Below are 17,245 nucleotides of genomic sequence, written 5' to 3'. Positions count from 1 at the left end.
ATTAGTCAACGTGACCGCCTTTGGAGATGCTAATAAGTTATTGCGCGTCCTGGCTGACCTCCCTCCTCCCAGAACGTGGCTATCTGATAACACAAAGACCTTCTGCGGGCGGTTGACTTTTCCCCTTTCCTTTTCACGGCTGCTACAAAGTCGTTGGGCTTTTTAACACCATTTTTTGAGAAAACCAGGGAATATAATAGCTGGCACGTAAAGCAGCTATTTGGCGTAAGGGTGTTCTCCTCATGCATGAAGCCTCAGGTGGTGGTAGTGAGGACCGGGCCCATCCTTTACATTTATCCTCCTTGCTGGCTGGGCTACCCTCAGAGCAATATGGAGATGCAGTAACACTCAGGCTCTTGTGTGCGGAGAGCGGATGCCCAGGAGTGGAGGACCTCTGGACTCTCCCTTATTAATCAGTCAGACCCTCAGCTGCCTGCCTGCCTCACTGTCTCCCTGCTGCCGCAGGCTGCCGCCTGCTTTCAGCCTGTTATCGGTCCGCTGTGGGATAAGTTGACAGCCTGCAGAGTTAAATACTCCAAGGGTTTGCCCATACCACCAGTTCAGGCCTCATCACATCAGCACACTGGTCAGGGCATCCAGAAGCAGCCAGCTGTAAGATAACAAAGGGGGGACAACGCAAGCACATGTCCAACACAATGAAATAATGTAGTGAAGGTGATGTCCAGCATTACCTACCTTCAGAATGTTTCAGAAACTTTGCCTCATTATTAGATTTTGAATGTAAAAATTTTTCAACTGGAGTATTAAAGCAAATCTACATTGACAGTTCTAGTTGTATTTCTTTTGACATAACAGCATAAATTACATATAAACTTTTATAGTTCCCCTTACCTATTAACAAAGATAATTACAATATTTTGCTGTGATAATGATTGCAATCATTTTAAAACGGGAAACTGGCAATAATGGTGCCATTCAAATAACATGTTACTTCATCATAAGTTATTCAAACAACACCAGATCTCAAAAGTCAAAATAAATTATAAACTGAGCAACATTTATGAACACTGACAAAAAAAAAAGGATTCTAAATATATGTCCATTTTATTGTCAATTTACTTTAAACACAAATTTAATAAATAAAGCACATCTGACGGGGTACGTCATGCAAACATTACTTTCTACAACATAAACCTTGTATTTAAACCATTCCGCCAACTGTCTGTTACACAGGCGTCTCCCTCGGCACACGCACATGCTGTACACGATCAAAGCTCCATGAGTGCTCCTTAAGTTATACAGGTACAGAAATCAGTGTAGACAAGAATGAATGGATGAACGACGTGGTCTCCGCCTGCTATCAGGCCAACGCATTAGAATTTTTGAGAAGAATCGAGTGGCTGGAGTAAGGAGTCTGAAAGGTCCTGATGGAGGAGGTGGAAGACACCTGGAGTAGACGTGACAAACAATGGCGGGGCGGGGCGCTGCATTTTCTAGACATCACTTCAGTTGAAAGTAAGAGTGAAAAACTTAGGCTTGGTACCTTTTATAAAACTTTAACAATAAATGTTTCTGATCATTTAAGAGATGTAGAAAGGTGAACATAATTTCATGTAAAAGGATATGAAGTCTCGAGGGGATGCTCGGACTCCTCCCTTTACCGGGACGCCTGATCCGGCTGGAAAAGACTAAAGATCTGGAGTAGAGCACAGAGTACTGCTCATATAACATGGAATGAGGTTTCCTAAAGAAGGCAATAGGACTGAAGACAGTTACGTGAGTGAAGCACTGAGCTTGGTTTGAAATTGTTCTAAAACATCATAAACTGCAAATTTATTTATATTTTGTCAATGTTGAACCATGCAGGTTAGCATGAACACAAGACAGAAATATAAACTAGGGGCACTCAGATGGAAGTGGCAAACTCAGAGATGAAACATTTGTCAAAAAAAAAAAAAATTCCATTTGAAAAACAAATCTGAAGGCGTTACCGTTTTCCACAGCTTGAGACTTTCTTTAAGGTAAATTTAGATAATGTAATTTTTTTCCTCTGCGAAATGTTAACAAACTGAACACAATAAATGGAGATTGATGGAACATGCTATCTGGGTAATGGAATCAAACACCACGGTATAAAGTCTTGTAAAACCATTCAGCATCCCAAGATGTAGTGAGTCTAGAGTTTCTACTCATTCCAACAATACCAAAGCCTCATTCTGGGCTCAATGAAGAATTTTGTATATTATGACGGAGACTACGGAGTTCAGGGGCATAAATTAAATTATTTGTGTAATATGTGCAACTATGTTCTGTGCTTAAAACAAAAGCAACACTTCTTTTTTTTTTTTTTTTTTTTTTTGAGGATCACCAGGTGAGACAAAGGTGTGACATTCAAGCTGACATATCAGGACCAGTGCTGCACAAATGGTGCTTCATCACATATACAAGCAGAAAAAAAAAAAAAAAAAAAAAAAAATACAAAAGTGGGAATTAAACATGTACACAAATCTCATTTTCTTTTTAAAAAAACAAGAGGTCAGATGTGGGACTACACAGTGCAAGCTTCAGATTTTTCTGCTGATCCAGCTGTTTGGGTTCTTCTGCAGAAGTCCCCTCCTGATGCAATGAACACAGGAAAAAAAAAAAAAAAAAAAAAAGAAAAAAAAAAAGGGAAGTCAGACAGCAGACAGTCTGAAATCTGCTTCTCTCGCCCGTCTTTTCTGCACAAGTCCATCTTTCCATCATTGTCCATCAGGGGGACGAGAAGCCGAGACATGGGCGGTGAAATCGAGTGAAGGCGGAGGCGGGCACAGGGGCGAGGATGGTAATTTACAGATGTGTCGTCTTTGTTCAGTGGATTTCTTTGCTGTGATTCACATGGTTACTTTCAAAAGCTCTGTTGGGAAGAACAGAATAAAAACTTACACGATGTACAGCTGAAATTGACGTTTAAGTCTTTTTAACAGAAACACTTCCGGTATATAAGAGGAAGAGACCAGTACCTGGTTATTTCTCCTTGTGAAGAGCTTCGATGAAAGCTTCAAGTTTCTCTTGGATCTCACGAACTTTCTCTGTAAAAAAGTAAACGTGGGTTGGTCATCAGATCGAAACTTTCTTCTCAAAATTGACCATATTTTCAGATATCGGGGTCCAGAGGTTACCAATAACCCTCCTTAATGAAAATGGCTGTACTTATTTTTTCCTTTTGTATCAACTACTTCATGAAGTTGCATATTCATCAGGGTTTTTGTAGTTTCTACGGAAAAATCAGGCAGTCTGACAATTGGTGGCGACGAAGCCGTTAAACAGAGACAATATATCAAACATATTCCCATAGTTCATAAAAGCAGGTAGAAATTCCGACGTATATTTTCAACTCAGACGACCAAACCTCAAAGCGAATCGTGCTCACATGTGTCTGGATCAGGCTCGAGCGCCCTCTCTCTCAGTTAGCACAGGCCACATCAAAGCGCTTCACGCGGCCCTCTGAATGGGATGAACCTCCCGGGCACATTTGCAAATGGACAGAACAAGCCACCATAACAACATTTCACTTGAAAGGGAGGAATCTACTGGAAAAGGAGTCGCTCGTTTCACTTCACAATTACACTGCCATTGTCCACAGACTCCATAAGACGAGCAATCCTTCCACCCTACATGTACTGTCACACGAGATGAGCGCGCCATCTAAGGCAGTCCTAATCACTGATTAAACAGTGGCTAAAGGAAGTCTGTGGGCCAATGCTGAGAAAAGGAAGCTGTGGCTTGCAATGCCAGCTGCACCTCCAGGCCTGGCTGGCTCTGCAGGCTCCCTGTCACCCTCGCTAATCTGTCTGGATCTCCCCCAAGCACAAACTCAAACACTAGCTCTGAAGAACAAACTTGCGCTGCTCTATCTTGATCAATCAGCAACACGAGATCCATAGGCGAACTATTGTCCGCTGTTTTCCTGTGAGGAGGCCCACTAAAAACACGGCTCTGAAAGACTTGTCCGTTTTCAGGAGGATAAATCATTACAGTCTGGACCTCGGAGCAACAGTGTCCTGAGGGTCCATTTCAGGTCGGCACAAAGGTGAGAACCGTGTGCGTGCCTCGCAGTGAAACTGAATATCATATTCAGGGGTTTGTGTGCAGCCTCCTTTGATGGGGGCACGGCTGCTGGGGTATCCTCTTCCTGATGGATGGAAAGCAAACGAGGGCTAGAAGAAGTGGAGACACGCCCCCACTTACGTCCTCGAACACCAGGGAGGCTGAGAAGTGCTGGGTAACAGAAGAAAACCTACAGACACACACACAGAGGAACAGCTGACTGACAGCCAGAGAGGCTTGGCAGAGAGTGGCACACAAACACAGCCACCGCTCAGGTCCTGAAATCCACTGAGAGCTGTACAGTCATGCCACCTCCACCTCTTTTCACCTTCCTACACATTCACGACTGGCAGGTCGAAGGAAGGAAGAAAAAAAAAAATCCCCGGTGTTTGATACTCGGTTAACACACTTCTGAAAATGGCAGGGCGTTAGGGGAAGATTACAACACCTAATGGAGGCATTAAAGGGGGGCTGTCGAGGGGCACACTGACAAGTCGCTGCAGCAGGTGTGTGGCTGAATGAAACTTAACCCTGTGCTGCGCCGCTGCAGAATGCAGTCCACCGCGGGGCACAGCTCAAAGGCAGCTAACAGCTACGCTGGCCCCGACCACAGCACAATATAACTCAATCCGAGCCAATCAGGGCAGGATTACCAACATCTGGCTGACCTGCAGAGAAAGACACGAGAGGCATAGAGGGGACGGGGGGACGGGGGGGCTTCTGTTGGTCGGCACACAGAAAGGAGGGTACCGACTGTCAGATCATCAAAAACAGAGGAAATCCCCTGGCTCAAGCTTCAAAGCCTCTCAGAGGGTTCAGATGTGGCTGATAAGGTGGAGTCTCAATGATTCAAAAATAGACCGCTGAGCACAGGTCGACCACCGAGGATCCTGCCAACTGCTGGGCAGAGACGCCACGCTCTGAGGGCAGCTGAGGTCCGCAGCTCAGACCGGTGGGTTTGAAAAGAGGACATATATATATATATATATATATATATATATATATATATATATATATATATATATATATATATATATATATATATATAAACTGGCTTCATTTCCCAGATTAACCAATTAATCAAGAAAGCTTTTAACATGTGAACCAAAATCCTTCTTCATGTCTTCAACACCTGCAGTTGAAACCAGCAGATATCTCCTGACAGACACTGAGGGAAATCCAGGTCTACAACATGATGCTACGTTTAGGTGAAATGAAGCTGAAATTAGTCATGTTTTCAACAAATATTGTCTTATTTGTCGACAAACACTAAAAACAACAACAGAAAACATGCTTGTGGTGCGATTATGCTAAGAATGACAGCCAATTTTAATTTATGGTGTGTGAATCAAAAATAATTAATGAAAATTACTGTGTCCGGTGCTTTAGGTCGAACACCAGGGGTCTGCTAAATCTGACAAGCTGTCAAAGGAAAAAAAAAAAAAAAGAAGAAAAGCCTTAAAGTTACAGTACCAACCCATTTCACCATGAAATTCAGGTCTGCAATGGAAGCTGCTCGTCTCAGACATGAATCTTTAAATGTTTGCAGAGCACTTTCCTCACAGAGTCACAAGGTGTAACAACAGGCAGGAACACAGTGATTAAAAAAATAAAATGAACAGGGGACCAAGTCACACTTCCAATATATTTGTATATACATATATAATGCCAAATATTAGAGGAAAGCAGTGTTTCCTCTAGGATTTCTCTCAGCAGTGGCATCAGAATCTGCAATCGATTGTCATTTATTTCACCACAGAGCCTATTTGTACAACTTATTTGTTGTATGGTTAGTTGAAAATGGTTTATTAAAGGCTGATTAACTCATAAATATTAAATTTTTCATTTGACATAAACACTAACGTTTACATTATGCAAAAAATAAAGTAAAGGGAAAAAAGGTTTATCGACACCATTATCAGTGTGGTAGAGCCATGAGAGGAAGCTGGTTCTCTTTTTTCCCGACCCACTGAGGGTCCCAGTCTGATATCCTGAGCTTCGCTTTAGTTTCTCTTCCTCACTTTGTTCCTCTGCTCGGCTCTCCTCCTGCTGTACTCGGCACTCCACTGTTCCTCCCTGTCCAATGCTACTTGTCTCACACTGTTACGAAAACAGTCGATCCTTTACACTCACATCACATCTGATTACAGGTATGAACCAAACAATGATCATTTAAGAGTCAGTGCAAGACTAATGATCCCTGATCAGTGTCTCCATCAGGTGTTGTTCTCTTCTTAGAGAAATTTCAACAGGCTCATCTGAAAAAGCATCTAGATCATATCGTGTAGATATTAGCTTAACGGTACCAAGGCACAAAGAGAGAATAAAAAGTTTTATTTACAAAGTGTACATTTAAATTTCAGTCAATCTGCTTTGAGTTTTATTTTGAAAAAGGCTTCACTTCCTTCACTTCTTGTGCTCATCTCTGTCATTTTTTTTTTTTTTTTTTTTTTTTAATGCACAGCTAAGCCCTCATTAATGTGTTTTTAAACATCGTCCTTCCGGTCTGTGGAAAAATTATGTTGTTTAAAACCGGTCTATGAAAAAGAGGGTGAGAAGCACTGGATTAGTTTACTCTAGTTAGTGATGCTGAGTTGGCACCGGACCCAATTAACTTAATCTTCTGATGTATCAGGTAACATTAAAATGTTCTGAGAATGTCTACTTAATTTACTTACATGCGGCAGTGGTGTATCTGGGACAATAAAAAAAGAAATTTGAAGATGCAGCAGCTAGAATTTAGGAACAGCGCACCGCCACTCCCAAATGAATGTAGAGTAAAGGATATATAAAAAAAAAATAAAATAAAATAAAATAGCTCCAGACTGACAGACGTGGTTAGAGTGCAGTTTAAGAATATGACCATTTACACATTTTTAACATAAACCAGATTTATTAAAACAATTGTTGAGCTGACAGAGAGCAGATCCAATATCTATTATCAAGATGTGAAAAATGAGCTTACAAAATTTCTAATATAAACAACTGACATGTTGATCTGGGTGCTCCCACTTTGTCATCTGATAGATATGCATGTGCACACTAGTGACGTCTAAACGTTCTCAGTGGGACGTGGTGGGATCACTGAGCACATCCGACACTGGACGACAAATACCTAACCGCATTGTACTACGGACACACGCCGCCAGCCTTCAGGACGGACGCAGCTGAGCCACTGCTTGCCTGAACAAGCACCAACACCTGTCTGATAACGTTTTCTTTGATGACAACTGTAAAGATCCTTTTGGATCGAGCTCAACCCATAAAACCTAAACAAGGTCATCAATGATGAATGCAGTGTAAATTAAACCACTGCTCAAATTACCTCAAGTCCAATGCCAGAATTCCCATCTTTGTGACAGTGTGGGTTGACAGCAGATCACTTTAGCTTCTAGCATGGCAAACAGCTGTGTATGATTATGTTGTATGTCTTTGTACATATGATGCATTTAATTGGAAAACACGAACAAAACAAGTCCTCTCAGACTGTGACTGTGGTAAACAACGATTAGAAAAATCCACCAGTCTTATATTTCTCTTGAGCCGCAAGAGGAGCTAATAATAATAATGTCAGCTTCACTCCTAACTACGCCTGATAAAGGGCACAGCATGTTCACCATGAGACTGAATAAATACACAGCATAGATCAGAAATTTTAACAACAGAAAACAAATCAAGGCTTTCCGTAAAAGAGTGAGCTTAATGACTTTAAAATCAGCTTTCAGAAGCCCAGGAGGCCACGGGTGAAAATGAATAGCGTCTTTCAGAAAAGCCAATATTCTGTGGATGAAAACTGTGAGAAACAGATATTTATTTCTCCCAGCACCATCTGTTTGCTACCAAAAGACAGCAGCGAGGAGAAGAAGAAAAGGCCACAACAAGGCCTTCCTTTCACCATCCTGTGGAAATGCAACAAAAACAGTGAACAGAGTCACCAATGCCTGTTACTTACTGAGGGGAGGGAGTAGCGATCTAAAACTCCATTTAGGCTCCTGTTTACCTAAGAGATGAGCCCCAAAACACAGTCATTCAACCGCTCACCCCTTTATCTGGTCATGAATATTCCCATAATCCTCTGGCCTCTATCCCAGAGGCCCCTTCTTTAAGATGCTTGGTGGTGTGTGGGTTGCAGAGGGTGGAGGGACTCTGGCAGGTTGAGAGAAAGAGGGGAGCCTTCCCCCTAAATCCTCTCTTTCAGGGCCTTCTCTCGGCTGATCTCCACATGAAATGATATCTCATTCACTCACACTCTGTAGAGTCCCCTAAGCCTGCAATGGCAGAAGCACTGGCAGAAGGAGGACTGAGCCAGAAAGCCTTTAATTGACCTGTAATTAGACTGTGTGGCCCTGCTGGACAAGTAGCCAACACAGAGGAGAGGGAGAGCCGAGGAGAGGAAAAAAGATGAGAGAGCGCGAGAGAGAGGGAGCGAAAGACCGAGGACAGGGAGGCCTACAACTTACTGAGAAGCAGAGGAACTAATCCTCTTCCTACGGGAGATGGCCACTCTTTTTCACTGGATGTGAAAGGGAGGGAACCGTTAAAAAAAAAAATAAATAAAGGGTGGTTGTTATGAAGAAGTGGCAACAGAAAGATTTCAGCGGATGAAGTTTAATGCCAAGGCTGAAGCTACTTCAGCTCACTGCTATGAAATGTACTACTGACAGGCAAGATGCAGTTCACAGCGTGGTCACTGGAGCGAGCTGGCCAGGGGGTTTGGTTCCCGTCCCCGCCTGTCATCATTCACGAAGCAACTTTGTATACCTCATGTCTTCCAAGGCCACAGTGTAGGTGGAAACAGTGAACCCTTAAACGCTTTGCTGTTTCCTTCTTTGAAAGCTGATCTCTTAATGTAACAAACAGAAAAGCCCTTTCCTCAGCGTGCTGCTTGATTTGTCACTAATCTGGATTGTCACGCTATAAAAGCCGGGCCACGGGAGACGTGGACGCAGGGGGAGCAGGTATGTCGACGGCATGAGCGCCATGTCTGTGACAGAACAATGAATCAGGCCGAGCGCTCAAGGCTCTTATCTAGAAAACAGATGCCTGAGAGAAAGCAGTCCAACATCGAGCAGAGACATGCAGAGGTCCGACCAGGTCAGCGCCTGGGGTCAGCCAGAGGGAAGACCAAACAGCAGCAGAACTTACACACACACACACGCATGCAGGGAAAAGAAAAGGGGTAAAACTTTAACAGAACTCGGCAATGATTAATTTTACTGCATTTTATTGCAGTGGCCTGTATAAATGAAGAGTGGTGGGGAAAAAAAGTTTTTACCTTCACAGAAACAAGATTTGGAATGCTCCGATACTTTTACCCGGAAAAGATCCCTGATACAACTAGAAGCGCCTGACATGGCGTCATGCTTCAGTAATGTCGCCCACAGGTACATGAGAGAGCAAGACTGGTGTGTGTGGCTTGAAAATTCTTTAATATTAATTACGACATCTTAACTTAGACAGAAGGTAAATTATTTTTGACAAAATATCAAGAGGAGACAACAGATAGTTCATACATCGCCAACAACTGAATCAGCAGAGACCTTTGGACCACCACAGTTGGTCTAATGTCACTCAACATGCAACTCGTGCTACGTGCTAAAGATGCTGCTTTCACACCAGCAATGCAAATGATTAGTATGACTGACAGACTCATTAACAGTGAGCTCCAGCGTGTGGAGCTACAGTGAGTTCAGACCCTCGGTTGACAGTGCTGTAGGCTAATTGTAGGCTGTTGGACTGTTGGAGGTGCACGTTGTGTCGATGCATTCGAAGCAATGCATAGCCTTCGCTTTTCAGCTGCGTATGAATTCGGCTTTAAGGCTCGTATCGGTACTCTGTCAGGAAGTGACTAAAGGTCGGCCCTGGTGCTCATTCTTTAAAAAAGGTGGTATTTGTGCAGCCCGAGACATTACAGCTGCTGTTAATACTGTTGTAATTTGGACTGAAGTTGTGGTCACACTTGGCAAGTTTGGTTTAATCAGCTTTAGCATGACTTTTCTATGAGATTGCCTCACTGAGATCCTAGAACATGGCAAAAAGGGAGGGTGCAAACTCAGATGCAATGACATCTACATCAACACAGGATGTGACAGGATGGCATGTACAAAGCCGAAAAAAATCCTCTAAGGCCTCATTCACATATACGCGGCTGTGCGGGCGCGGATCTGTCCGGGTTTGCACGGTTTCTGCGCGTTAAAGTCAGAACTGCATGCAAACAGATCAGTCCTTTCACACTCCACGCACGAGGAACGTTCAAATCCGCGTGGCAGTTTCTAAATAGAAATCAAGTCTATTTTTCTGCGTGGACTTGGGCGGGCTGTGCGCGGTGTCCCATTGAAACCAATGGCATAAACACACATCTCGTGTCAACTAGGCTTTCTATGCATGCATTGAGCTCATGTCTGCCCACAAACTGGTCTACACAAGAGGCTTTTGCCAGTGTTCTGGTCCGTCTATTTTTCCGCGCGACTTGGAGCAGGGTCCCATTGAAAACAGTTGGGTCGACCGACTTTTGGGATTGAGCCGGGGCCGCTTCGAGGAGGGAGTCCGCAGTCGACCCCGGCTCCATCTAGATGCAGTGAGAACACGGCCGCTCCCTCCCCACTTTCCTCGTTTGCCGCACTTTCGTCCGTGTGAGGCTTCCGTAATGCACGATGCGAACTGTTATTCTGAGCGCACACATCGCACACGCTTCCTTCTGAAAGTCGGCGATTTGTATGGCCTGCAGAAAAATCACGTACAACAGAACAACCTTTCTGGCTGCGTTCCGTCTACAGAACGGAATCACCGCAGCACTGTCTGCGGCGCCTCTGCAGTCCGCTGGAGGAGGTTGCCAGATCTGTTGATCTAGCCCATAAAAAAAATCTGAAACTCGTAGAAAGCAGCCCAAACCTCCATCTTGGCTGAAAATGCCCAAAATGCACGATAAAACCATATTTGTATGATAAAAAAACACGTCATCAACACATAATCATTTAATCAACCCATCCGACGTGTTTAAAAAGAAGCTTGCTTTGGTGGAAACCCCACCCAATCTGGCAACACAAAGTCGCTCCAGTCAGCGCTGTTTTGTTTTGAGAACACGATTCAGTTATTGAGGAGGCTATTGAGTGAAGACAGGGCCTAGTAGCCCATTGCCGCGGACAACCAGGTCACGCAGACCGTGCTGGTGAGAAATGGACACCTGAACACGCCGCTCCAGCGCCCGCACCGTCTACGCGTCCGTCCCGTGCCCGCGCAGTGACCGCGTATGTGGGAATGAGGCCTGAAGTTGCAATGCTTACGGCGAGCTACCTGCTAATAAATTCAATTTGTCTTCAATATAATTTATCAGTTATGGCGCGCTGCGCTGACCGCCGCTGACGCCAGCTTACAGTGAGAGAAGGCAAGTCAGCAGTGTCTCAAAGGGCAAACAAAGAGATGGACATTCACATGTTACACATACACTAAAATAACATCAAGCGCATGTTTCTAGAATGTGGAAGGAACCTGTAAAGCATGCACGCATTGAGAGAACATGCAAACTCCATCCCCCAAACCAGAAATGAATCAGGAAAATTCTCGCTGTGGCGGCAGCACACAAACCACCATGTGTGTTCAAGAAAAGTGTGAAAGCATGTACACACAACTAACTGCAACAGAGAAGTGATACTGATTATCCATCCATCTATTTTCTAACTCGCGTGTCCTTTCCAGGGTCGCAGGGGTCTGAAGCTAATCCCAGCTTCATTTCCCCGCAAGAGGGGGGTTCACCATGGACAGTTTATAGTCTGTCACAGGGCCAACAACCCAGGGACAAACAACCACTCACATTCACATCCAGGAGCAGAGTACTCAGAGGGAATGCACGCACACACGGAGAGAACATGCAAACTCCACACAGAAAGGCCCCAGCAGGCCCCGGCTGGTGTTTAAATGTCTTGCTGTGAGGCAGGAGCGCTAATCACTGTGCTGCTGTGCATGGTTTTGATCATGCACAACTATGAGAAAAAGAAAAGGTGTCATCTTTCTTTTGACTCAACATGTAACTATCAGGGGGTCAATGGTTTACATTTTTATGAACAACAATATGAACAACATCCTTATTAAAACAGTAAAAACAAGAGCAGAATCTCAAGCTGAATTAAAAGCCAAGAAATAAAAATGTGCTTTCAGATCTCTTTTTAAAATGGAAGGTGACGCCTCACCTGTTGCACTTAACTGCAGTTCTGCACTGAAGCTAAGTGGTAATTAATCCTGAGGATCTGTGTGAGCCTGGGGATACGAGGCTGGTTTAACTTGACGTTTCATCACAATCCACCAGGGAAACCTCCTTTACTAAATCTGTTACTTGCTAACGCAGGTAAAGTCTATTTCCTCACAACTATGCTTAGACTGAATAGTTCTACCAAACAAAACCCACATTTATCGTTCATTCATTGACAGAAAAAAGACAAGAAATCAATGGCAAGTTAAGATTAATTTCCAAAAGCAGTATGACTACGACATTGGAAAAAAGAAAAAAAAAAAAAAACAACTTGGAGTTTGAAGTTTTTAAACTGTTGCAGACTGAGGGCTGTCTGGTTTTCCTATTAGCCGATCTTAGCCGGCACCTTATGTCAGATCTTTGCATGTGCATGTGTGTGAGTGACAGGATGATCAGTGGGAACGGGTCCCCGGTGGAGAAACTGTGCTGGGAACATGTGAACAGAAGCCTTCCCCTCCCATCACCCCACATCTTTCCCCTTTCCTATTTTCCCACACTTACTCTCTCTCTTTCCCTGAGGAGGATGAGAAATGGCCGCACAATTCTCTTCGTAGTTTTATTTGCTAATCACCACTTCCATCATCACCTCTTGATTGCCTGTCATCTATAGCACACAGCTATGTTTCTTTGTTTTTTCACTCAACTATATTTCCTGAGAGTCTACTCTGGCAGGGAATCTAGAAACAGACACAACTGTGATAAGACAAATAATTATTGTTACTTAAACAACCAGTAATCCACGATTAGGTGCTTACTCCTCAATTCAGGATGACTAATGAGTAGAGAAGCACATAAAATGCATTATTCCTGCTGTGTTCAGGTATTTTTCTAGGTTGACTGATCGAGAGCTTGTCACCAACCCGCTCCAAATTGTTGCTATCAGAGAAAAAGAGTAAGCAGAGACTAAAGTCAAGAAAACAAAATGGTAAGAATAAAACGACAGTAAAGTAAAAAGCCGAATCAATTAGACAGAAGAAATGAGGAGCATGAGAGAGTTGCATGGATGATAAAACTTGTTCATTAAACATAAATTCACAAACAGAGGCAGTGTTGAGATGAGCATGAGACTGATGAGATTGAAATGAGTGGCTGAGACGAACAATGGAGGGAGTGTAGGGCTTACCACCTGGAGCGAGACTCAAGGTCAAACACAAGATTTACAAGTTAAAAGCTGAAGTGTGTGTGTGTGTGTGTGTGCGTGTGCGTGTGTGTGTGTGTGTGTGTGTGGGGGGGGGGGGATTTGGAAAAGTTCGATGTGTAACAACTTAAGACATTTGATACTGTATACAGGAGGGGTTTTTTTTGTTCAAGTTAAGTAGTAAGGTAAAAAGAAAAAAGTTTTCAAGAGGTTTCACAAATACAGAAACTTAGAGACTTAACTTAAAAGTTCCAATTTTATGCATTTGTACCAATATTTAAATCAGTTGCTCACATACCTTCACAATACTCTACATACATGGATGTTTCGTTGTTAAGGAAACTTCACAGCTTGGACTGTGGTGACACATGCGAAAAGGCTCATCCAGAGTGATGTTGAATATCACAAAATAGATCAACTACTGCTTCATTTTATATATAAAGCAAAGTAGAGAGATAGAGGGAAAACCTCAAGTTGTGGAATGACAAATGCATAAGAAATGCATCATGAATGAGGTGGTGATGGAGAAGTACACAGAAAAGTATGACTAAAGGAGACAAAACGGCTGATGAATTAATTCCACAGAGAAGACAGTCTGCTCATTATCTCATAGCCAGCCTCTTTCTTACTCCCAAAATGCAGACCCTCTGAGTCACAGCATGTCAAACGCACATGAAAAGGATTTTCCCTTACAAGTTGAACAAGAAGACACTAATTTTGTGTGAAGATGACATTCAGTGCGGAAGTGTCCATCGATGTGGTCATTAAACTTTCTAAGATCACTCTAAATGTATGCAGGAAATCAACTGTCTTGGACCTACAGCTTCATAAAACTCTGCTTTGATTTACTGTAATAATACAGCAGCCAAAAAATATGGATAACACCCAAAAGTCTGCATCTGTGTTGCCTTTAGCTACGTCAACACACAAGTTACTAAATAGAATCAGAGGATACAATTATTGATGATTATTCACTCTCAGTGAGTACAGCTTGACAACATTTTATTTGCATGTAGTACAACATTCAGCCAGCAATAAAGAGATCAACTTTATGAATTGAAGACGGTGGATGGTAAATCTGTGCACCACAATAAAAGTAGTTACATTACAGCGTGGTTATAGACCTGGAATGTAGACTTTTTTTTTCTTTTTAATAAATATAGGCAGGGACTAAGGCTTTAAATTTTGTTTCAAGAGCAAGTGCACTTGTATAATTACCTTATTAGCCAAATGGGACACGATCCAGGAAGAAATGGTTTAACAGGTAATGATTTAGATCCTTCCTTGTCTAGCAAGATGAGAATAGCTAAACCATACTGGTGCAGCTTCATGTAATAAAATCTATGAGTGAGTGATGTGAACCTTAAACTACAGCAAGGTATTTCAAGGTAACTGGCCAATTATTTCATCTCCACATTTTCCATTATTGTTGAACTTCTTTTGGAAATAGTTGGACAATCCAGAAAAGTCAACATGACTAAATAAATCAACTTTAAAAGAAGCATTTTTCCGTTTCTCTGGGTGACTCAAAATCACAGTAAGGATTATATTAGTTTTTTTATAAAAAGATTTTGTAAAAACAGTTGATATTCAGAGATTATTATCACTTCATCGGTTGGGGCCACTTCGGATCATATTGAGAGGCATGTGGCCCTTGAACTATCTTCAAAACTTCCTCTTTTACTGAGGAAACATTAGCATTAATCTCTAATGAACACCCCGAAAGCAAACAAAAAAAAAAGCAAACAAAAAACAGGGAAACTGTATCGTGAACATTTGCACAAGCAACATTCTGAAACTGCTTCTCGCTCAAACAGACAGGCAGCACAACACCTAAAGAGGACACGTCACCTCTCTAACGCAGAAGGAAACAGAGGAGTACTTCTCACTGAGCCCTCGCTAATCACTCGAGGAACCCGCTCAAAGGAGGGCGAGGAGGAGGAGATGAAAGGAAACGAAGTGAGCGCGAGGCTCAGAGGGCATTCCGGTGAGCAAGCCCAGACAACCAGAGCTTTATTGTCGTCTGCTTTCACAGGAGAAAGTGACTACATGTGCAAACACGCAAACACTTCACACATTATTGCTGATTTCACAGCACCCTCTCTTGACACCTTTCATTCTCTAACCCCAAAGTAACCTCGGCACAAAAGGCGAAATCTATAATTTGCCTCACATTGTCGGCTTCATGAGTGGCAATCGCCCGACCTCCAGTGTATTTTGATAACTTCCTGAAAAAGCTTACACATTGGCCAGGTGATTATCTCCCTTAGACCCGTTCAGCACGTGACACTTACTCAAATAAGAAACTCAACATGAACCGGAGATGAAACCTGGCCGGTGTTGTTCATGCAGGGCCACAATGACTGGATAAATGATTATATTCAGTTAGTGTGGGATTGTTTTAACAAAGTCTGGGGCAGTTCTGTATTGCCTGGAAACACCTGCCCACACTGTAACACCATAGGTTCAATAGTGACAACAGCGGCTGATGCACTGCACTCACCTTAACGTCTCCCACATCAACAAGAATGAACTTTCCTCAGAACAGCACTGAGCCCACTGGTCCCTCGTCCAGAGTAAATGCTGCATGGCACAAGCAAAACCACGAGCCTCGGCCCAGTGGTGGTCTAACATGCAGACCACACTGATGCAGACATTTTCCAGTGGTCTGACGAGAAACTTGGTGCCTCTCGTCTCCCTTAAATGTGCCTGGAGCTGAGTGGCTTTCAGCGTGTATTTCTGCAGGCCATTGTTCACAATGAAGCGGTCATCAGTGTGGAATGTGGCCAAGGAACGTTCAACACTTTGCCTTTCTGTGACCCTTCCAGTCTCTGGGTCACACTTTTGCAGCCCGCTGGTCACTTCCATCAGAGAACGTCCTGTTGGAAGCTTTGCAATGCAAAGGTACTGTTGATCAATTGTTAGCTGTTGTTTTGCTCCCATGATGTCAAAATGTGAAAGCAAAATAAATTTAATACCAACTGTAGTTGAAGCAGGACGTGCATTGGACGACTTATGGATAAACACCAGCTGTTAACTTTGCTGACAGGCTTCTCGTTAGAGAACATAAAGTTATGAAAAGTTACGAAACAATGAGCAGGGCATGTGCATTCAAATGAAGTTTATTATGTCTGAAATAAAATAAAACGAATGCCTGTAAAGGTTATATCATATTTCAGGTTTGTGCAGCTAGTGCATAAAGTAGTAAAACAATTGATCAAAAATACTCGTCTTTCTTCAAAACTACTGTAGTGCTTTTAAGCTTTAAGAAAATGCATCCTGTACGCTGATAGATAACGGTTAATCACAAGGCATCATCAATAGAACAAACTGTCAATGAAGATGCCAGTACAATAATACGTGTTTGTGTGTTTTCAGGTGCTTGTACAAAAGTACTCCATCAATCTGAAAAGCCAGAGAAGACGCCCAACAATCAGGGAGTGGCAGCTGGAAACTGTTCTTCCTGCTCACGGAGGATAGAAGAAGAGGAGGAGTGGACGGAGAAGTAGAAATAACTGTTCTGGCTCCATTTACAAAGCAATCTGGGAACTTTTTAAGAAGTCAACATCCACAAAGAAACAATGAGGAGATCAGCAATAAACTGAACATAAACTATGATGCAACTTTTTTTTATTCCAATGAGTTTTATATACTGAATAAATCCAACAGTCTTGAAAAGATCATTTATGAATAATAAATGTTTTGCATGAAATTATTCAGTACAGTAATAAATTGTGCTTAAGTATTCAATATGTGGAAGCTCACAGTGACAAAAAAAGCACAAAAAAAACCCTCAAAGAGATGTGACAGAT

At 42.7% G+C, this 17,245-nt stretch overlaps 1 protein-coding gene across 1 annotated transcript in view; it reads right to left on the bottom strand.

The window, feature by feature from the left end:
- Positions 1-1,165: 1,165 nt before the first annotated feature.
- opa1 (OPA1 mitochondrial dynamin like GTPase) overlaps positions 1,166-17,245 on the bottom strand; it is a 38,765-nt gene continuing 22,685 nt past the window's right edge. Inside the window, 2 exon segments of the mRNA XM_030083662.1 lie at positions 1,166-2,857; positions 2,964-3,032. Of these exon segments, the coding sequence (XP_029939522.1) occupies positions 2,968-3,032 (65 nt within the window). The 3' untranslated portion in view covers positions 1,166-2,857; positions 2,964-2,967.

Source organism: Salarias fasciatus, chromosome 23 (assembly GCF_902148845.1).
Source record: "Salarias fasciatus chromosome 23, fSalaFa1.1, whole genome shotgun sequence".
NCBI lineage: Eukaryota > Metazoa > Chordata > Actinopteri > Blenniiformes > Blenniidae > Salarias > Salarias fasciatus.
The sequence above is the reverse complement of the archived record's forward strand: the minus strand, read 5'-3'. Positions and strand labels throughout refer to the sequence as shown.